General features: G+C 41.0%; 1 protein-coding gene across 14 annotated transcripts in view; it reads left to right on the top strand.

Moving 5' to 3' along the window:
* The window catches only part of Bcas3 (BCAS3 microtubule associated cell migration factor), a 478038-nt gene that overhangs the window by 74851 nt on the left and 380607 nt on the right, over positions 1-22580 (top strand). For all 14 annotated transcript variants that reach the window (XM_040749387.1, XM_040749386.1, XM_040749389.1 and 11 more), the window contains exon 8: positions 18821-18928. In XM_040749387.1, coding sequence (XP_040605321.1) covers positions 18821-18928 — 108 coding nt within the window. The remainder of the gene's footprint in view (positions 1-18820; positions 18929-22580) is intronic.

Consider the following 22580-nt stretch of genomic DNA (forward strand, 5'->3'; position numbering starts at 1 on the left):
TACACACCGCACATGCGCACACACAACACACGCACACACACACACTGCTCATTTCTATTTGTTTGGTATTGATAATTAGGAGCAGAATTGCTCGTTGATGCCTCTTTAGCTAAATGCAAGTAGTTTCACGTATTCTAGGAACCTTTGTTGATGAGTTTGGGATTGTAATAGCCAGGGCAGGGCAGTGAGTATGTGTCCTTTCCTCTGTTCCTGGAGGTAGGCCATGCAACTGGGTATTGAAACCATGGAACACCATTTTCGAATTTGTAGCCTCCTAGAATCAACATACCTTTTCTCATTCCCCCCTTTCCAGCTACTGAACGATGTCAATTAGTGTCTGTTTCTGTTTGAGAAATGTCAGTTAAACTGTAATAGTACAAAACAAGATTTTGTGGCAAAAGTCTGGTTGGAACAGACCCTAGAGGGTGGCCGAAGTCCTTGATGTCATTTCATTTAGATCATGTGTGGGAAAAAGGTCAGATAGGAAAGCCTGAATAGTCACTTTGTCGGAGAGGTCACTGGTATGAAGGGGAGGAGGATGTTTTACAGTGCCCCCAGAGTTGTGTTCTGCCTTGAGTGCCACAGGGACACACACACACACACACACACACACACACGCACGCACGCACGCACGCACGCACGCACACACGCACGCACGTACGTACATATTGGATTCAAAGGTTATCACTGCTACTATATCATTAAGGCAAACTTTAGATATTTTTCTTTAAGTTCATGTTCAAAAAGGCATTGGATTAAGTTTTTATGCTGTCACAAATATGGCAGCGAGGGCTGCTGGCTAAGATTCTCCTAGAATCTTCTTTTCCATGCACCAGCTCCAACAAGCAATGAGCTAACTGTCCTGTCAGGGGTCCTAATGTGGGCTGGGGGAGGCACTTGTGGGGATGGAAACACTGAGCTGGAAAAGGGGCTTTGATCGCCCTGTAGATTTTTAAATGATTCCAACTCAAATGTAGTATATTTCATTTATCATTTTCTTGAACATAACAGTTCATATGAAACATTCTTAAGAAATTGATGGTAAACTCAAATTACTCCGGAATCTCTTTCATTTTTCATGAGAATTTGGAAGGACACCTTCTGAATAGGTTTGTCAACTTTGTTTCTTTCTCTAACAAGAGAATAAGAAAAGTCTGGCCTGTGAGGGAGAGAGTGGGACGAACAGCTGCGGTGCAGGTCTGTGAGTCACTCGTCAAACAACAGTTTTGGAAAAATGATAACATACCCATCCACCATGAAAGATAAAACTGCTGCAATTGCAGCCATTTTAAATTATTAAATGCTGTAAACGCCATAAAGTTAATTAGAAGAGGAACAAACTCTACAAAGATAAATGTGTTTTCAATATGATCTGTAGGGAGGGGTACAGTGAATACAGAGGAAATTTATTTCTGGCAGGACTCTAGCCATGGAACTGTGGCTGAACTTTTTACCCTAATTACCTCCTGCTAATGCCTGCAGCGGTCTGGAATCAAAGTGGCGCTTCAGGCCCTGGAAATTCTCTGATGTGGCGAACGTTTGTTGTGTGAGGAGGGTTTCTTAAGAAAAAGCAGAATATTGTGACAGAATTAAAAAAAAATTTCTCAGTTACCACCCACCTCACTTGTTGCCTACAAAAATAGAGTAATTGTTTGCATCTGTGTCTTCCTTTCCCTCTAAGAAATAACTGTTATAAATCAATGTGACAGAGAGCCAGTGAGCTGAGGCTTGCCCGAGGTAGGCTTTTAGTTTTTAAATTTTTTTCTTTTCAAAGTTTCTCCTTTAATTTAAAATTTAAGTTAAAAAATTTAAAGAAGCTGTGTGTGTGTGTGTGTGTGTGTGTGTGTGTTAAAAAGAAGCGTTCTGTTGCCTTTCAAAGGAGAATTTGGGTCTTAAATTATGCTCTACCTAATGAATTCTGAGGATACTTTTAGTGTCAGACCGATAACAGTTCAATCACACAATCCTAGAAACAGAAACAGGAGTTTTCACACTCCATGGCCAGTCCTCTGGTGACAGAGGAGTAGCTCCCCAGGGGCTCTTCTGAGTTGAAGAGTGTTAGTCTTGCAGAAGATTTCTGGCCTCCTGTCTACAGTGTGGGCTAAATGTCTCCTCAATTCTTTGTTTTTCATCCTCTACTGAAAGCATTTCTGTGCTGTGTGCCACACACACAGGCCCATCTTATGTTTAAGGCATCAAGATTTCATATTGACTACCCTGGTGTTGGGGTGTCTCTGAGAAGTATGATCTCCAGTTTGAGCCCTTACCAATCTTCTGGAAGGACTTTTTAGGTAACTGGTAAGGAAGACCAAAGACATTGTGGCTTGTTTATGCCAGATCATCATTTCACATGGTTAGAAACTTGTCTTGGCAGCCTTTTTTGTTTAGGCATTCTGAAAGGATAGCTTTAATTTTTATTGTTTGGATGCTGTGATTTCTTTTGATCCTGGTCAATAAAATGAATTTTCATTCCTTTTAACATAATATTAAATTCCATTCAAGGCTGTGCTGAGCTCACACCCTTCTGTGATTAGGTTACAGTCACTAATTGCTCCAGTGCAATGGTGATATTTTTGCTTTTGTGTACTTACACATTTGCCTAGCACCTGTGACCATGCATCTGCATCTTTTTATTTGTGAATGAGAGCTATTTCTTTGAACTGCCAAGTTCCAAGTGATATTTTATTCAATACCAACACTAATAAAAACATGTCTTCAGACCTAAGACAATGCTATGTGTTCACATCTTACGAATTACCACAGAATAAATTGCTCCTGTTACAGGCAATATGCAGTTCACATTTCCCCTAATATTTTGCCTTCCCTTGATTTGTTCATTTCTACATATCCTTACAAGAGAGTGACTCAAATTGTTTATGTCTGTCTGATAAGCAATGATACTGTGAAGACAGCACAGCTGATTTATAATTTCTATAAGATATTAAAATAATTGCAATATTGCTTCTTTTGAGACAGTCTTACTACATGGTTGTCCTGGAACTCAATTTGTAGATTATGCTGCCTCATAGAGATCTTCTAGTTTCTGCCTGGAGTGCTGGGTTTAGAGGTGTCTATCACTATGCCAGATGCAAAATAAGTTCACATTTCTAGAAAATTAGAAGATATAATGAGTTCCTGTTTATCCTTCAGCAGGGTTCCCCTGGTTTTAACATGATGTAAGTAGGGTATTCCTCAACTGCAAGTAGCTGATGTTTGTGTATACAATACTGCTCAGTTCAAGTTCCAGAATCATTTAAAACACTGTTATCATGGCATCGTGGCATAGGTGGTAAAAATAATCTCAGCATTCAGAAAGATGAGGCTGGAGAATTAGCCCAATACGAGACTCTAGGAAGAAGAAGAGGGAGTCGTCAGTCCACCTGGCCTGGTGTGCTGCTCTGCAGGTAGGGAGAAGTTTTAAATCACATCCAAAATAGAAATAAGACATCAGTGTGGGAGGCACAGCCAGGCTCTGGCCCATATATTTGTTTAAACAATTAAGAATTATTTTATTTTTTAATCGGGTGTTGGTGGCGCACACCTTTAATCCCAGCACTCAGGAGGCAGAGGCAGGTGGATCTCTGTGAGTTTGAGATCAGCCTGGTCTACCGAGTGAGTTCCAGGACAAGCTCCAAAACAATACAGAGAAACCTTGTCATGAAAAACAAAAAACAACAGCAAAAAAGTATTTTTTATGTGTATGAATGTTTTGCCTGCATGTAAGTCTGAGCAACATTTGTGTGCCTGGTGCTTGAGGAGGCCAGAGTACAGGTGCCTGTGAGCCACCATGTGGGTGCTGGGAATAGAAGCTGGGTCTGCCCCAAGTTGTGTATTAATTTCATTTATATTTAAATGGTGCACACATCAATAGATTCTGGATTTTGCAGTGACAGTGGAGTAAGATAAGCAGGCCGATTGTTCTGTATTTGTGGTCTCTGTCTTTGCAGAAGTTGGTATAATTAATGATTTTTGTTAGTTGAGCTGAACATGAATATTCTCATTTCAGCTTCACAGTGTTTTTCACTTAACTATGGAAATACAAGCCTGTTGATGAACAAAACAATGTCTATCTTTTATTTATAATAATAGAGAAGCAGGTATAACTCATCTAGCTTTTATGGAAATAAATCTGAACTAGATTATGTGCATATAACGCATTTATATGTTTTTCTGATTACGATCCAACAGTTTTCAAGTGTTTCTTTATAATAGCCTGAGTCAAGTTAGTAAACTGATGTCCTGGCTGGGTATGGTGCAAACCTATAATTTGAGTACTCAGAAGGTCACAGTCCTTTCGGGGGCCGCATATCAGATATTCTCAATATCAGATATTTACATTATGATTCACAGCAGTAGCAAAATTACAGTTATAAAGTAACAACAAAATGATTTTATGTTTGGGATCACCACAACATGAGGAACTGTATTAAAGGGTCACAGCATCAGGAAGGTCGAGAACCGCTGACTTAGCACACACGAGACAAGTGATGCCTATTGGCTTATATAATGTACCTCTTAGTTGTGAAGACATGTGGAGGAGGGTTCTCACTTTCCATCTCTAGGTTCTGGGGATCGAAATCAGGCAGTTAGTCTTTATGGCTAGTACCTTCACAGACTGAGACAGCTTACTACCCTTTACAGGGTCTCTCTAGGTCAACCAGGCTACCTCAAAGTGGTTTTTATTCTTCTGCTTTAGCCTCCTAAGTGTTGGGATTTTGTGTCCAGATCATTTTTATTTTATGTATGACTATTCTGCCTGCATGTATGTTTGTGGACCACATGTATGCATTGTGCCCCAAGAGGCCAGAAGAGGATGTTGGATGTTTGGAACTGAATTTACAGATGGCTGTATGCCTCCAGGTGGGTGCTGGAAACTGAGCTCTCATCCCATGTGGGACAGAACCATATCCAACTTTTTCTTTTCATGTAGCTCCCTACTATTAGTTTTCCATATTTTGTTGTACACCAGAATTAACTAATAAAATAGGAAAATGTAGTAGAATTTTCTGTTTTTGTACCTTTTTAAAGACTATATATTAAAAAAACAAAATATACAAATAATATATGTGCCATGAATGAAGCATCATAATAGAACTTTCTAATGGATGCATTGTATTGGTTCATTTTGTCTAGTAAGACGGAACCCCAACTGAAGCATTTCCTTGATCAGTTTTGCCTGTGGGTGTGTCTGTAGAACACTTTACTAATAATCCTATTACTAGTATAAACTTTGTTAAACGAAGGAATTTAGCAAAGTGAAATTTTAGTACCACACATTTAAACTACAATACAGTAGTAGGTGTTGTTCATTGTAATATTTTGTTACCTGACTGTTTGGCACATGTTTGAGTTTCCTCTAGTTATTTGGAAACCTCATACTAATGAAGTCATGGTTGCAGTTTCTTTCTGTGTAACTGACTGGCCTAGTACTTGTTATGTAGCTCAGGATAACCCCAAGCTTAAAGTAAGCCTCCTAACTCAGGAATCACGTTTTAGGATAATAGGTATACACCTTCATGCATGATCTACAACTTCAGGGGTTTTATTTTTTGTTTTTGTTTTGTTTTGTTTCTCAATGTAGCCTTGGCTGTTGTAGAATGGATCCATAGATCACACTGGCCTCGAACTCACAGAGATTCACCTACCTCTGCCTTCAGTGCTGGGATTAAAGGTCTGTGCCACCACTATGCAGCAACTGCATTCTTTTATGAATGAGTTATCTGTTGTGTCTGTCTCCAGTAAATGGATGTCAGCAATGTAAATAAACAGCCCATGTTGAGGAACTGAAATTTTATTTTTTTTCAGAAGTAGTTTCCTTGATATTTGATATGAAGTATCATACATCACAGTCCTGTATGATGAAGAATGAATCAGATATTTAAAAAGAAGCTTTCTTCTATAAAACTTTATTACATTTTAAATTATGGTAAGGATTAAATGATGTAGTGCATGTAAGTGTCTGGGGTCACTCAAATGCAGTTTTCATGACTAACTCAAAGGAGTATAGACTATCAGACGATTTATTAGGGGAGCCAGGATCACCAAGGGTTTTGTTTTTTTTTGAAACATCAGGGTGTTTGTTTCAGAAATGGGAATTTACAGAGTAACTGTGTTTCATGTGCTCATCATTTCATTCTAAGGTAAATCGTATAATAGATCTTTAAAGGACATTTCGTTTTTACTGTTGCTTTGCTAGATTGTCTTGCTTTAGCTAAGGATGGCCTTTACTTGGGATTACCCAGCCTCAGCTTCATTGCTGCTATTTCAGGCTGCTTTAGAATACCAGAAAAAGTGAGTTAAAGGTTGTTCTGGTTAGCTAAACCTCAGTTGAGAAAATGCCTGCACCAGCCTGGTCTGTAGGCAAGCCTGTGTGGCATTTTCTTGATTAATGATGGATGTGACAGGTTCCAGCCTTCTGTGGTCCACCTCCCCAGCCTCCATTGAGGTATCGTTGCTACCTAAGGTCTGTAAGTCACAGTAGGGCACCCTTTTGCTGGTGCACACTCTGTGAGTTAGTGTAGTGGCATGTCACTGCCAGAAATGTGTCAGATGGAGCAACTGGTCTTCTAGGAAATACTTAACATTAATCCTTTCAACTTACACAAAACATTCTTCATTCTTTTAGTGAGCAATATTGTGTCAACCAAAGAACACTGAACCTCTGCCTTCTGGAAGCTTGTAATTTAGTGTATAAGGTCCTCTAAATCTGAGAAATGTGCAAATGGTACTAACTGGATTTGTTTAATCTGTTTAATTACATTCTATCACTAAGTATGTTTTAATAACTTCTGCATGAGAGAAAATGTTTTGGTAGCAGTTATTTTGTGGAACAGCTTAACGTCTCCTCATGGCTCTTGAGAATGTTGGGACTTCATCAGTAGGCATTGTCAGCACATGTGTCTCCCTTGATAATGAATTGTGGTTTATTATGTGATGCTTTTAGGTGGACTCATGGATTTAGAAAAGCTTTAAATTGAACAGAAAAACTCAAATGTTGTGTGCCGTATTTATAACCGCACCATCTGAATTACTACTGTGTGCTCCTCCCTGCTATATAAGAGAAGTACTTTACTTGCATCTCATAATTGGAATATAGTTTTTATACTCTTAATTTTTTGTTATTTTCCATGTGTATGTGCATGTGAGTGGAGTGTTTGAGAAGGCCAGAAGAAGGTATTGACATCCCTGGAACTGGAGTTACAGGTAGTTGTGAGCCATCGTGTGGTTGCTGGGAACTGAACTCAGGTCTCTGGAAGTGCAATAAGCTCTTATAGCCAGTGAGCCCTCCCTCCACCCCCCAATTTTATACTTTTAAAATAATTAAATGTGTTGGATAGTAACCTGTCATGGTGTGGAATTTTCCATATTTGGCACCAAGTTGATTCCAGGAATGTATCAGAATCCAGGTGTGGTGGTCCAGGCCTTTAATCCCAGTACTTGATGAACTTTCTCAAAACAAAATAAAACAGAACATATTTACTTTGTCTTCATTTCTAATGCCCCTCCTGTTTGTATGTGGAGATGTGTTGTGTGTAGAGATGTCACTCTGTGACTTGACCCCCTCCTTGTGACAGCATCCTTATTAGCATTCTTATTAACACATTTTCAAAAATGAGGGAATGAGCCGGGCGGTGGTGGCTCACGCTTTTAATCCCAGCACTTGGGAGGCAGAAGCAGGCGGATCTCTGTGAGATCGAGGCCAGCCTGGTCTACAGAGTGAGTTCCAGGACAGCCTCCAAAACAATACAGAGAAACCCTGTCTCGAAAAACCAAAAAAAAAAAAAAAAAAAAAAAACCAAAAAAAAAAAAAAAAAAAAAGAGGACTGGCAGGAAGTTTAGTCACTAGGGTTTATTCAGAGAGAATAAAGAGGTACTAAATGGGTTGATCACAGCTTTAGCTTTTAATATGGCTAAGTTTCCATTTTCATTTATTTATTTGTTTGTTTGTTTGTTTACCAGTTAATAAAGAATGAGACCAACAGGCTTTTGCCCTTCAAACTCTGAATAAAAATACAATACTATAATGCTATCAGAATTTCCCTCTTACACTTAAGAGATTAGACTTAGTAACACATGTTGAAGATTGTGCAGCTTTTTCCTATTTAAAAATAAGTGTTTCCATGCCTCTTACAATTCTTGGTAGATTTTAAATGTCTTTGCTATTTTGTATTTTTCTTAAACATTGCACATTCTTGGAAAATGTCACTTTCTCAGATACTTTGTTGTAGTTTTCCTAATTTTGTTTCAATCTGTTAAATATCATGAATGGAAATAATGGTCCCTGTAAAGGAAATGGTTTTAATGTTTAGAATTTTGAAATCATAAAAGCCATATTTTACTTGGCATTAACATGATAGTCATTGTGTTCCATTTTTTTAAAGAAAGATATTTTGAATACTTGTCCAGGTTATGATATAACTGTGACTCTTAATGATACCTGAATTAAGTGTAACTGTAGAGCATCGTATAAAGTAGACTAAGCCAGTCTCAAAGAAAAATCACATTTTCTCTCATTATCTGTGGATACATAACACCACATACATCCAAGAGTGTACATGTGATGGGAAAGGTGAAGCGAGGCTAGGGTAAGGAAGAAGAAAGAGTAGAGGTGAAGGAGAGACTATGAGGGATAAGTATTAGAGAGCTGAGGCTGGGGGTTACCCAGCTTTAAGTCTAGCATGCAGGAGGCAGAGGCTGGAGGGTATTTGTGAGTTCTGAATTGGTCTGGGCTACACTATGAGACTCTGTCTTATAGAGTGAAAAAAAAAAAAGAAATACACTTGAAAGAAACTATACTTTCCCTGCCTCTGTCCTGGAACTCAGGTCTGATTCTGCTTCCTGAGTGCTGGGATTAAAGGCATACACTACCACACCCTGCCCCCCCTTTTAAGAGCATGATAATATAGAATACTAGTGTAGAAGGGGTGAATTCTAACAATTGGCAAAAGCAATGAAGTGTAGTCCATATAAAAAGGCAGAGGCCTTCATTTGTTTCTTGAAAAGTTTGGGCTTTAATGTTGGACAGTGTAAGGTATCATGGCAAGAAACAGATGGATGAGCACAGGTCCCATGGAGGCCAGTGGTGTCAAATTCCCTCTGCCAGTATGTAGTTAGAGGCAGTTGTGGCCATTTGGGCATGGGTGGTAGGAACTAGACTCAGGTCCTCTAAGAGCAGTACATACCTTTTTTTTTTTGTTGTTTTGTTTTGTTTTTCTAGACAGGGTTTCTCTGTATTGCTTTAGAGGATGTCCTGGAACTAGCTCTTGTAGATTAGGCTGGCCTTGAACTCACAGAGATCAGCCTGCCTCTGCCTCCGGAGTGCTGAGATTAAAGGTGTGCGCCACCAACGCCTGGTCAGAGCAGAACATACTTTTAACCATGGATTATTTTGAGTGTGGTGTAATTCAGTGGATGACCAAGATATTTCCATACATGGATTCTTAATTATTGGCTTTGTTATGTTAGTGCATCTTGTTTTCATTCAGTAGTATTTCTCTTTCTCCCCAAAACAGTAATTAATAGCCTACTCTATTCTAGACACTTTTCTGAAGTACAAAAAAAAAAAAAAAGTGATCACTGACTTACCAATGACCACCATCTGTTGGAAACTTGGAAAGCAAAGTATAAAGGTATAAATGTTTAGAAGGCAGTTTGTTGACATAGGAAAGCAAGACAGTTTGTTCAGTCTTAGCACTTTCAGGGCCATGGACTTAAGACCAGCACGAATTGCTTCTGGTGGAACAAACTTCCAATCCAGTCAGAAAGTGGTTGGTTACAATTTAACAATCATGCCACCATTGTGCTTGTGGGCATATCTTGCCTGGTAGGTTAGTATTGCAGCAGGGTCTGGGCTGATGTCTTTTCTTCCTCAGCAGACTGTATAGTCTAACGTGATTAAAGCTAGCTAGCAGGGAGGAAGTTTCCTGGTTGTTTGAGATTTTTTTTTTATGTAATGCAGCCCAAGTGTATGGTGTCATTGCTAATAAGTTCACTACTTACCATTGATTTATTGTTGGTAACTGAGAGCAGTAGCCTCTCAGGCAGTTCCTTCCTGACCAATAATGCATGAGGAGGTTTCCATCACTGGACCCGTGATGTCCACCTTTGTCTTACGACAGCGACATTGTCCGCTCATGCAGGCAGGGTTTCCTTCTGATCACTCTTCTCACTCTTAGCCCTCTGGCTCCATCCCTGCTTAAACCTTTACGCAGAAGTTTATCCCCACTGCCTTTTACATCACACGTGTTCTAGCCCTTTTATGACTGTATTATATTTATACAATACAATTTTTAAAAAGACAGGATCTCACAGTGTAGCTCTTGGACTCACTCAAACTTTTAGAGATCCTCCAGCCTGACTCCTGAGTGCTGAGAGTAAAGGAGTGTGCTACTGTGTCCCACCCTTGGATTTAGGTTTTACGATTTCCATATGGCCTTTCATGAATCCTGCCGCTGCCTTCCATTTCCTCCATACTCCTGTGTCTCCTTCTTCTATCCCCCATTGCCTGGCATGTTGAAATCTAGTCTATTAACGTCATTCTCACTTTCCAGCTTTTGCCTCACATGTCCTGCAGCTCTGTTACTTGGTTCAGCTAGTTGCATTTAGATTGTCTGTGTCTTCCATAGTATTGAACCACTTGCCATTATGTCCCCATTCCAATCTCTGCTGCTTTTATTTTCTGTGGCTTATTTACTTTTTATTAATCTGCCTGGCATGCATGCTGCCTGACTTCCTTTGATAAAATTAAAGTGAATTCATAAAATGAAACATACCCTGCTAAAATGTAGTTTATTGGAAGTATTGCAGAACAGTTACCTGTTATCTGGTTCCAGCCCATTTTCCTTACATTGAAGGAAAACACACCCATTAGCTTGTCATTCCCTATTTCCTCCTCCCTCTAGCCAAGGCAGCCAGAAATCTGTGTTTTGTCTCTATGGATTTACCTGTAGACAAATGGATTTCTGCACGATGAGACTATTTGTGTCTCTGTTTCTCTTACTTAGCATAATGTTTTTGAGGTTCATCCACATGGCAGAAAATGTTAGTACTTTATAGCAGAATAGTCTTTTTCCAGGCTTATCTCCATTTATCTCTGTGTTGTGGGCATGCGTGTGCTTCCACTTCGGTTATGACACAAATGCAGTTATGAGCATTGATGTATCAGTTTTTGCATAGACACATGCTTTCACTTCTCTTGGGCGTATGCCTAAGAGTGGAGTGGTTGGATCACTGGTAATACCGTTGTACTTTCTGAGGATCTGCCAACCTGTTTTCCCAAAGGCAGTGCACCGTTACCAGTTCCCACCTCTGGTCGTTGCTTTTGCACAACACCTGTTGGCAGCTGCTTAAAGGCTCATGTCATCTGAGGGGTTCCAGGCCCTCTGGCAGGGAATGCATGGTGTAGTGGCGCATCTGTGGTGGCAGGCATGTGTGATGGGAGTATGTGGGTCTTCACATGGCAGCCATCTGACCACCAGGAATCCGAGCACACAGGCCAGAATCAGGGTGGGGAATAACCTTCTAGAGTACACCAGCCAGTGACTTGATTGCAATGCAGGCCCACAGCTCCATGGGTTAGGGTTAGGGTTAGGGTTAGGGTTAGGGTTAGGGTTAGGGTCAGGGTCAGGGTCAGGGTCAGGGTCAGGGTCAGGGTCAGGGTCAGGGTTAGGGGTTAGGGGTTAGGGTTAGGGTGTGGAGTCAGCTGAGTAGGTAAACTGCTGGCATTGTGTAAATGTGAAGACCTGGGTTTGGATTCACAGCACCCATGTAAAAGGTGGGTGAAGTGCCTGGGTCAGATGCAGAGGCGGGCATATCTTTGGTGCTCACTGACCATGTAGGCTGGCTAAATTTGCGAGCTATATGTTCACTGAAAGACCTGTTCCAAACAATTAATGGGGAGGAAGATTGAGGTAGACATCCAACATTGACCTTTGGTGCATGTACATGAGCACTCTTGATAGACTCATGTGAGGGCCATTTCAACACCGCTGGTAGATCATAGTTCCATTGTCAGGGTTTCTTTTATTCAGAGTTTCATTTTTACTTTAAAATTTTGCTCAATCTTGTGAGAGTGACATTGTATCTGTTTTATTGTTTTGAGCCAGGATCTTTGGCTAGTTTATTAAAAAATACTATTTTTTATTTTCTTTCTTCATTTATATGTGATTGTTTTGAGGAGGGTCTCACTTAAGCCCAAGTTGACCTGGAGCTTTTTGTTGCCTAGGCTGACACTGAAATATTGGATCATCCTCCCATGTTATCCTCCCACGTGCTAGAAATATAGACTGACCCACCCACCCTATGGGCTTCTTGGCTAGTGTCTCGTCTGCCGCTCGGCCTGTGTCCGAGAACGTGGGGAGGGTGTCGGGGATTGACAACACAGAGACTCGTTCAACGATGTAAAGAAAACTTTAAGCAGGCCCCAAAAAGGTTCAAGAAAAACTTCCTAAGAAAGGCTCCCTCCAGAGAAGCTTCTGCTCTCTCCTCTACCCTGGCTCGTTCTGCTCTGACACCAAAAACTGATCTGGGCGTGTCAGAAGAGGCGGTTAGTCTTTGGACAAGGTCAAGGTCAGGGCAGTTTCTGTGGGTAGGCCTTTTCCAGGAACTTGTTGCCCCAGGCATTGTATTGTTTTTAGTAAACATGTTTTTAGTAAACATTGTCTTACAGCTGCCTACTCCCAGGCAGAAGGGGAAGTGGGTCTCTGCTCAAGGTCTGGTGTTCCCACAGGCTAGTTACAATGCTTTTGCTGAGATTGCACTTTATAACAAATGTTGCTATGTAATGGTAACAGTGTTTCAGGGTTTCTTTAATTATTTTGTTTTTATTGTGTTAAAGTGTACTTAACAAAATGATCATTTAGTCAATAAGTATACAAAACAATGACACAATATCATGTAACCATGAGTGCTATCTATATCCCGTTTTTTGAGTTCCCTTTTTATTCTCCATCCATTCATTTCCCCATCTCTTCATATCTGCCCTTTTTCCCTTCTATCCCCCCAATAAAATTTAAGAGAAAAAAAGAAGAAAAAAAAAAGCCACCCCAAATCAATCTTGTCATGGAAGCTGTAGTGTGACACAGTGAGTCATCTGTAAACCCTTTTTTCCATGTATCATTACTTGCAAGTGTTCATTGCAGAGTCATTGGTCTGGTTGAGGCCTCTGGTCTTTCCTATACTATCCATTCTGGGCCCTTACTGGAACTCCTTGGTTAACCTGTTGTTGTCCTGTGTGGTGGAGACCCTGAAGCTGCAGGACCAGTCCCTCATGTGCTCCAGCAGATTATTGTTGGGGTGGGCAACTCATAACCCTGGTTCTGAGCTGGGGTAATTAGTTGCAGGGTTGGTCAATCTGACAGCTCTCTTGTCCTCACCATCTGGTGAGCTCTCCTGAGCTGCCCTGCAAGTTCACCCCTTTGTTTGATTGAGTGAGGGGTGGGGCCAGTTCTCCTGCTTTCATTTCCCCAGGATTGATTCTGTCACACCTACACCTTAAGGGCCAGCTCTGTTGGCATGGTATAGGGTCTGCTCTCTCTGGAGGGGCTGATGAGGGGGCAGGAGCAATTTGTCCTGGACTTATAACCTCAGGGCCAGCTCTCCCACAGCTTCATGCAATGATGGGTGGGGTGGGGGAAGGCATCTGTCCCCCACCCATGCTGGCACATGGCCGAGAAATGATGGAGACAGCTTTCCCATGCTCACAGCTTTGGGGATGGCTCACTAATACCTCTGCCAACAGGATTGTCTCTGTTTTGCTTCCCATTCCAGGTGCAGGGACTGCTCTCCAGTGTTGTGACTGGTGAGGGAAGACGGGGCAGCTTTGCCTCTTAATGACCTCAGTTAGGGTTCTGTTGCTTTGATGAAAGCACCACAATTGAAGCTGGGCGGTGGTGGCTCATCTCTCTAATACCAGCACTCCGGGAGGCAGAGGCAGGCAGATTTGTATGAGTTTGAGGCCAGCCTGGTCTACAGATGGAGTTCCAGGATCAGCCAGGGCTACAAAGAGATCCTTGTTTTGCTAAATGGGGGTGGGGGGAGAGAGACAAGACTAAAATTGATACCTTTTCAACTTAAAACAACACTTTTTTTTAAGTTCATTCTCAAGATCTCAGAATAATATCACAAATATAAAACATCTTACAAGCTTAAAAGTTCCGTGGTCTTTACCCCTTCAAACACCATAAAAGTTCAGTCTCTGTGAAGATCCCAAGTCTCTTTTTAAAAAATCAGTTTCTCAACTGGGGGCTCCCATAAAAAAAAATAACCCAGATACAGGGAGGAACCTGGGTACAGTCACACTCTGAATAACGCAAAACCATAATCAAACAGAGTAAATCACCCAGTGTGTATTATCTGGAATTTACTCATTATCTTCTGGACTTCCCCAGGAGGGATTGGGCCACTACTCTGCCTCCGCCCTCTGCATCATATACAACTAATCTTTAAGCTAGGGCAGGCTCCCCTCCATTGCTGCAGCTGCTCATCTTGGTGATCATCTCCCAGTACTGGCATCTCCAAAATGCTGTGTGCTCACGCTGTAACTGGCTTTGCTCTCACCAGACATCTCTCCTGGCCTTTCCTCAGAGACTCCAGCCCCTCCACCCCAGTGCCAACCTCAGCTGCTCTCAGTGTACTGACTCTGAGGAAACTCATCCCAGAAGATTTCACTTCAGTGATGCTAGTCTCTTCTTAATCACCACTGATTCCTTTGCTCCACCCCACCAGCATCAGTCGTCCCCGGAGAGCAAAGTTTTACTTTAGGAGCCCTGGTCTCTTACTAATCACATCTGTTTCTTCAGCTTGAGCTGACCCGAACTGACTTGAGCTGACTCTGCTCTCAATATGCTCATCTAAGAGCCCTCAGAGCAGCCTACTGAGCTATCAACATGCAATGGCATTTCCAGACCAAAGTTCCAAAGACCTTCCTCCCCAAAACTACATGGTTGGTCAGGTTTGTCATAGCAATACCCCACTATCCTGGCATCATTTCTGTCCTAAGGTTTTTATTGTGATGATCATGACCAAAAGCAACTTGGGGAAGAAAGAGTTTATTTGGTTTACACTTTTACCTGGTGGTCTATCATTGAAGGAAGTCAAGACAGAAACTCAGACAGGGCAGGAACCTGGAGGCAGGAGCTGATGCAGAGGCTGTGGAGGGAGGGATGCTGCTTACTGCATTGATCCTCATGACTGCCTCAGACTGCTTTCTTAGAGAATTCAGGACCACCAGCCCAGGTATGGCACCACCCACAATGGGATGGAACGTTTTCCATCAATTGCTAATTAAGAAAATGTCCTCCAGGCTTGCATACAGAGGCATTTTCTCAATTGGATTTCCCTCATCTTAGATGACTCTAGCCTGTGTCAAGCTGACATAAAGTTAGCCAGCACACAGAAATTATAATGGTAACTCCTAATTATTAAGGAGTATGTGAAAGAAAGTCTATAGGGAATGAGCTGATAGGTTGTAGTAATTAGTTCTGGATTTGAGAATTTAGGCCTGAGTTTATGATATTTGATTATTCAGATTATAAAAAGGTTTGGGTAAGCACAGTTCTTTTTGCTTGACTATAGATACATTTAAATGATAGTGTTGGTGATTTCTTAGTGATGCTTATCTTCTGTATTCATTTTATTTTCATCATTCTCTCATTCTGGAATCCATGTTGTTTTGTGGTTTATAGTTGCTTTCTAAAGAAAGCTTTTTTATTAAAAGGGGAAAAAAAGGCCTTGATCTTTAAATAGTTGTAATCAACCTTTCCCACTGAAGTGACTTGACTATATAAATTCCATTCCTTTGGCTATTATAATACATGAAAATTAGGAATTTCCCCATAAAATATTAATAACTTCCTTTATGGATATAAGTCAGGTGTACAACAGCTAACAGATTGTTTAGATAAATGTTTTCAATGCACTTGCTTTGTAACTTACTATTAAACATCTTACTTACGTAAGGACTAGGTCAGTTGAAATGAATTATATCCATTTCTGTATTGATGACAGGAATTGCGAACTACATTTATTGTTTATTTTAATACGTGTGTGTTAAAAAGACACTTGCTTTGGCCTGATGCAAGTTTTTCTACGATGCAGTTGTATCCTTTTTCTGTTTTCCTTTAGACTCAACCTTTCACTTACAATGAACTCAGTTGCATTCTTGGGTTTCAAAATTTCGAGTAGCAATTTTCTTTTTAAAGAATCAGATTCATCTTGTTGTGAGGTCATAGGTCTGTTTCAGTGGCAGACACATAGATAGGCATGCCAGTCTATTTGAGCTTTGTAGAACCTAGGCAACTATATAATTTTATTATGGCATTACGTTCTGTGGTGCACGTGTGGCCAGTTAAAGTACAAAGCAAAGCCTGTCTTGCAGTATGGCAAGTCGTGGGACATGCAGACCCAGTGGTTTACGGTAAGCTTTCTCTTCAGCTGCCTAGGAGTAAAACCAAAACTGCTTCGCTATGTTCCACACAGATAGATGGGTAAGGCTTTCCAAAGGATGTTGAGCATGCTCATGAAGCACATAGCCACATCATGGGCAGAAAGATGTTGGCTGCCTCAAGAATGTGCGAATTAGTCAGAATTTGTATTATAGATGACTATTTACTAGTGGTTAGGTGCTTCCCCATATGCCCATTGTTTATAGCGCTGTCCTGTTAGTTCAGTTAGCACTGAGGTGAGGCTTCATTGCCTTTCCACCCATACGAGGATTTTGGAAAAAGAATTCTGTGCATGGGCCAGTGGAGTGGTTGGAATTCTGTTACCTTGTGCGGGCCACTGTCATGAGCACCTCTCTGTAAACAACACACAGGTTTTCCTTCCTTGTTAGGTTTCATTGGCTGCTAAATTGCCCTCTTATCAGCAGAAGATAAGATTAATTTTGGGTGTAATATTTGCATTTTGTTAATTTTAAAAATAAGATTTCAAGGTTTTAGGAAAATTTCTCCCATCTTCCATTGCTCTGTGTATATGCAAAGTGTGTTTCCACTGTCATGGCAGAACAACATTTTCTCCAATACCACCTGTTGCTCTGCCCCCTTTGTGCTCTGTGTCCCTGATTGCTGTTCCCTGGCTGTCACTCAACTACTATTGCACAGAGAAGAAGACATTACAGTATGAGATCTTTGGGCTTTAAAACATAGTATATTTGTTTTTAAATTTTAATTATATTTGGATATTTATGTGAGCGCAAACAGTATTCGGGCTTGCTTGTGGCCTAGGGTGTATGTGGATGGAAGTCAGAGACAACCTGGGAGGTAGTTCCCTTTCCCTTTCTGAGTCCTCGAGATGGAGCTTAGGTTGTTAACCCTTGTGGCAAGTGCCTCTACTTGCTGGAACTATATTTTACTGGTGAATGTTTGTGTGCGGGTGGCATTGCCGTGCTTGTGGAGGTCAGAGGACAACTTCAGATGCAGGTATTTTAACAGATGCAGACACAACAGTTAGTTGTTACCTTTTTAGACCTATGGCGCTTTCCCAGTTAATATTAAAAAACAGTAAAGACTATCAAATTTAATAGCGCTATACTTTCAATAAAAATGAGCTGGCCAGAAAAGTATATAGATCCTTTACCATTCGTGTGTGTTAGTGGATCTTTTGAATTTTGAGATAGCTGTCTAGAGCTCGTTATATACATGAGAGTGATCTTGGGTTCATGATTCTTCTTCATCTCTGGGTTACAGGTGTGCACTGCCACACCTGACTTCTGCTGTGCAGAAGATTTAATTAACTTTTTTTTTTTTTTGCGCTGTGAAATGAATACTTGAAGACTGCTGTGTGTGGTATTTCAAAATCTTAACTTCTTCATTTATAAGCTCTGATGATAAATTTATGTATACCTTGTATTTAGTGACCCTGATAAATCCATGTATCAACCACAGCAGTGGTCTTTAATGTCCAGGGACACTATATGTGTTTTTTTTTTCTTCACACTGTTGAGCTTTACACACACACACAACCAGGTTTTAAACAAATAAAGGCAGTTTTCCTTCCCATAAACTGTGTTTTCAGTTATGCACAGAACCGACCTACCTTGCTAAACTGAAGCTTTCACTTATTGCCTAATTGGTATCACATTTGCAGTATTTTACATTTATATGCATTACAAAAGAAAGTCATTTTGATCTTTTATTTTATTGGTGTTTTGCCTGCTGTATGTCTGTGTGAGGGTATTGGATCCTGGAGTTACAGACAGGTGTGAGCTGCCATTGGGGTGCTTGTTCCTCTGAAAGAGCAGTCAGTGCTCTTAACTGCTGAGCCATCTCTCCATCCTTCATTTTAATCCTTTAATCAGATTAAGTAAATATTCCTTGCAGTTAACATGTAATTAATTGATTATAAAATCATTGTTTTCTTCATTGCATTCATTCTACCTCCATCCCTGGAACTCACAGAGATCTGCCTGCCTCTGCCTTCTGAGTGCTGGATTAAAGTCTTGGATCACCCTGCTGGGCCTAATGCTTCATTTGCAATAAATGAATTGCCTGGGTGGATTATTTTTATTTTGTGTGGTAACATTTGGATTTCTTTATTTTCTACCGGTCCTCTTCCTCTCCTCCTTCTCCTTCTTCTTGTTCTTTGTTTTTTTTTATTTGCAAGACAGGGTTTGTCTTAGCTCTGGAGGCTGTCCTGATACTCACTCTGTAGACCAGGCTGGACTCTAACTCACAGATATTCGCCTGCCTCTTCCTCCAAAGCACTGGGATCAACTGTGTGTGCCAGCACTGCCCAGTTTGAATAAATTTCTTAATGCCATGTGCTAAGAAAATGGCTGGTGTGCTGTCTTCCCTGCTTTCTTACAGTAGTGTTTGTTTTGCAGTACGACACCACCGTATTGCTCTGTGGATCTGTACTCACTCCGAACTGGGGAAATGGTGAAGTCCATTCAGTTCAAAACACCCATTTATGATCTACACTGCAACAAACGGTAAGTATTTTTCATATATTTATTTTCAGATTGTAATGTGCCTCCATGACATGCAGAACTCTACCGATTTTGTGCTTTCAAGTCATTGAAAGAAGTTTGAGTTTCTTTTCAATGAAATAGTTGAGATTTCACATTGAGTACTTTCCAGTCTCCTGACCTAACCATGAGTTGTGATTCAGTGTAGAGAGATATAAGTGGAATTTACATAAGAAAACAGAGAAACACTGGAATGTTGGAATGGTGTGCATCTCTTTATTTTCAGTGCTGAGAGTTAAACCTGGGTTCTTGCATATGTTCCTAGACAAGCATCAGACCATTAAATTTCAACCTGAGCCCTAGAGTATTGTTTTCGAATAATACTTGGTTGGAGAACTTTACTGGCCTGCCCCCACCCTCTTAATTTTATATTATTTTGATGCCAAGTCTACCGGTTTCCCAGGCTGGTTTTGATCTTGTTATCCTCTTGGCTCAGCCTCCTCAGTGTTGGGAATTTAGGCATGTATCACCATATTTAGCCTACAATGTTTTAATATATTTTTATTCCTTCATATTTCACAATATAGTTAAAAACAGGGATTAGATCCATTTTCCTTCTTTATAATTGTGGGAGTATATTCAAATATAGATTAAGCTACCTGAATTCTAGTGATAATGAAATATTAACCATAGGCTCTTAGAGAAGAAAGAATCTAGTACTGAAAACAATAGTGAAAATTATATGTGGACTTGGTACTAGTGGGTATATTCAAATTCAGGGACAAAACCCTATAAAGTAGAAGAAACAGTGAACCAGTGCCAGCAGAATGTGTCCACCCCATTTCCTAGAAAACTGTGTAGAATGGTTTACATCCAGGAGACAATATAGTTTACCCAGAAAACTGCCCATCCTGCACCAAGTAGATTTATTAAAAAGGAACATTATCACATTCTAAATAGAAGACTTTCAGATTATTTTCTTTAGATTATAAATCCATTAAAATCCACACAAAGTAGCAACAAAACTGCCTCTTTTTTGTTTAGTTTGCTGAGCTTAAGTTAGAGAGGAAATCAAAGTTAGCAATTATATATTGTTTAAAAACTAATGCCAAAATGTGTGTGTAGCCAAATTTAAGAGCTTCGTAGGAAGGCCTCCGGTTTCCCCAAGAAGCACACGTTAGCCGTAACTGAACCAGCCTTTCTTCAGGAAACACAAGGATCAGGAGAAGCAGGCCACAGAATTGTCATAACTGCATCACACAATGATTCAGGAATGAATTCTGTAATTGCACTTGGCAAAGTTGAGATCAGCAGCAAGTATTCACAAGCCCTCCTAAGAAGTAATTGGCAGTTATATGGCAGGGAAATGAACATGGTGCTAATTGGTAGAGGGTAGATTTGAGAAGACCAGAGTTTTCCCATAGAGGATGCACAGAGTGTAGGTTATTTGAAGGAATCACAGGACTGGGGATGTATGCAGTAACAGATGTGCATGAACTCCTATGTTAGTGCAGCAGACAGTTTTCTGGAGCATAAGTAAATGTCCAAAGGGTGGGTAAGAGCAAAGCATCACTGAAACAGGGTGGCAGCAGTGACCCAGAGGATCCTAAGGCTCTTCTCAGGGAACAGCATCCAAAGTCTGTGGTCATTCTGGGTTTGTTCCACCAAGGTCTCTTGACCTGTTGAGGGTGGACTAGATCTCTCAATCTACAAACTTGCGGTAAAGAGTTACTATACCCAAGGGGGTTTATTCAGGGTGCTCCATGAATATCCTGTCATCTCCACCTGAATTTGCCGATGAGACCCCAGTCTGGTGCTATTAAGGCATGGGAGAGGAAGTGTTTTTCTGTGAAGTTATTTCAGTAATTGGATAATTTAAACAAAGCAACCATTGTCACTTAAAAACATTCTTAGACGCTTTTATACATTTTCTTTCTGTCATTAGCATTTAATCCTCCACCTGGAGTGCCAGGCTAATCACGCACATCGAATGACTAGAACAGTGTGAGAGTGGCAGCTAGCAGTTCGGAGACCAGGCCCCTTCCTTGGCTTGCGTACTTACTTGCCTTACTTGGGTTAGCATGGGCATCTGAAGGAGGTGAGGATGTAACAGCAGAAGAGATAGATAGTAAAGGTCACATGCTGGGTGTGGTAGACATAAAGTCAAAGTCAGAACTTCAGCAAGCAGCTATGAGAAGCAAGGAAGGAAATCCTCTTCCTGTTTAAAACATTGCACCGTGTGAAAGGGAGCAGAAACCAGGCATCCAGCCCTGTCAGTAAATACAAGTAAACCTAAACCACCTCTAGTAAAGTTTTCAAATGTGCTCAAGGGTTATTAACCTTCTTGATGTTGAAACATGTTGATAAAGGGAAGTAGAAATTATCCAGTGTGCCAGGCATGGTGGCATATCCACGTAATACAAGAACTTGAGAGATGGAGGCAGGGGGATTTGAGTTCAAGGACATCCTCAGCTAAGTAGCCAGCTTGAGGCCAGTCTGTGACACATGCCACAGTGTCATAAAACCAAAAGGAGGAAGAAATTATGCAGTTTGAAAAATAGATATTAATAAAAGTCGCTGGTGCTCTGTATAAATGGAAGAATATTAAAAATTTAGCAGGAAGCCAGTTGTAGATATAAATTTTATGAAGACCATAAATTTATATATGCAGAGCCCACGAGGACAACTGTTTTCAGGCATGTCCCTAACAGGGTGAACTTGATTGAAGGCATCTACAGGAACAGCCTGTTCTAGTCCTGGGACACGGGGGGGGGGGCTGTGGGCTGCAGCAGGGGGCTGTGAGCTGCAGCAGGGGGGCTGTGAGCTGCAGCAGGGGGCTGTGGGCTGCAGCAGGGGGGCTGTGTGCTGCAGCAGGGCGCCTTTCTACACCCTGCCCTTGCTGTCTCATCTCACTTCTGATTCATCCTTTGCTTTTCTGAGACAATGAGGTTTCACCTTGTGACCCAAGGTAGCCTTGAACTTGTGCCAGCTTCCAGGATTTTGCTCCCATGCTTGGCCTCCCTTTTTTCTGGAGAATGCATGGTGTTCCTCTTTCATTGTACCTGCACAGTGTGCATGTTTGGCAGATTCCTTGGTTCCATAAACTCTCATTGTCTTCATCATTACACTTACCACTCATTTTTGATGCTTGGGGCCATTAGGGTCCAGGCAAGGCCTGAATACCCTATTCTCCTATGTCTGCCTCCTGATTACCTGGGATTTTAAGTCTGGACCATGGACCTAGCTGCCATCCATATCTTTCCATGCTGATTGTAGGCCCCCTTCCTCACCTCCAATTCTGAAAGGAGGAACTCTTTTTGTCCTCCCTGTTCTAGTTAATATTAGTTCCCATGATTTGATGTCTCTTGTGTCAGTTTTCCCATCACATCTCACCGGTATTCAAAATCATTTGCCAAATGTTTGTTTTGCCCCCCTCTTTTTCATATTGCATATAGAATTTGGTTATTTTTCACTATACCTGCTTCCCATCGTCTTTTATATGCACTGTTTCATTGTCTGCATTCCACCAGGTAGTCCCACTTTTATTATAGTGCCAGAATTTAAGTTCGATCATGCCCCTTTCTGCTCTAAATTCTCCAGTGGCGTCCTGCCTGTGGCTGAAGGTAACAGGTATCACATACCTTTTTCGTTCCCTCCTCACCTGACTTTGTTCAGA

Source organism: Mesocricetus auratus, unplaced genomic scaffold, assembly GCF_017639785.1.
Source record: "Mesocricetus auratus isolate SY011 unplaced genomic scaffold, BCM_Maur_2.0 Super-Scaffold_100007, whole genome shotgun sequence".
Taxonomy (NCBI): domain Eukaryota; kingdom Metazoa; phylum Chordata; class Mammalia; order Rodentia; family Cricetidae; genus Mesocricetus; species Mesocricetus auratus.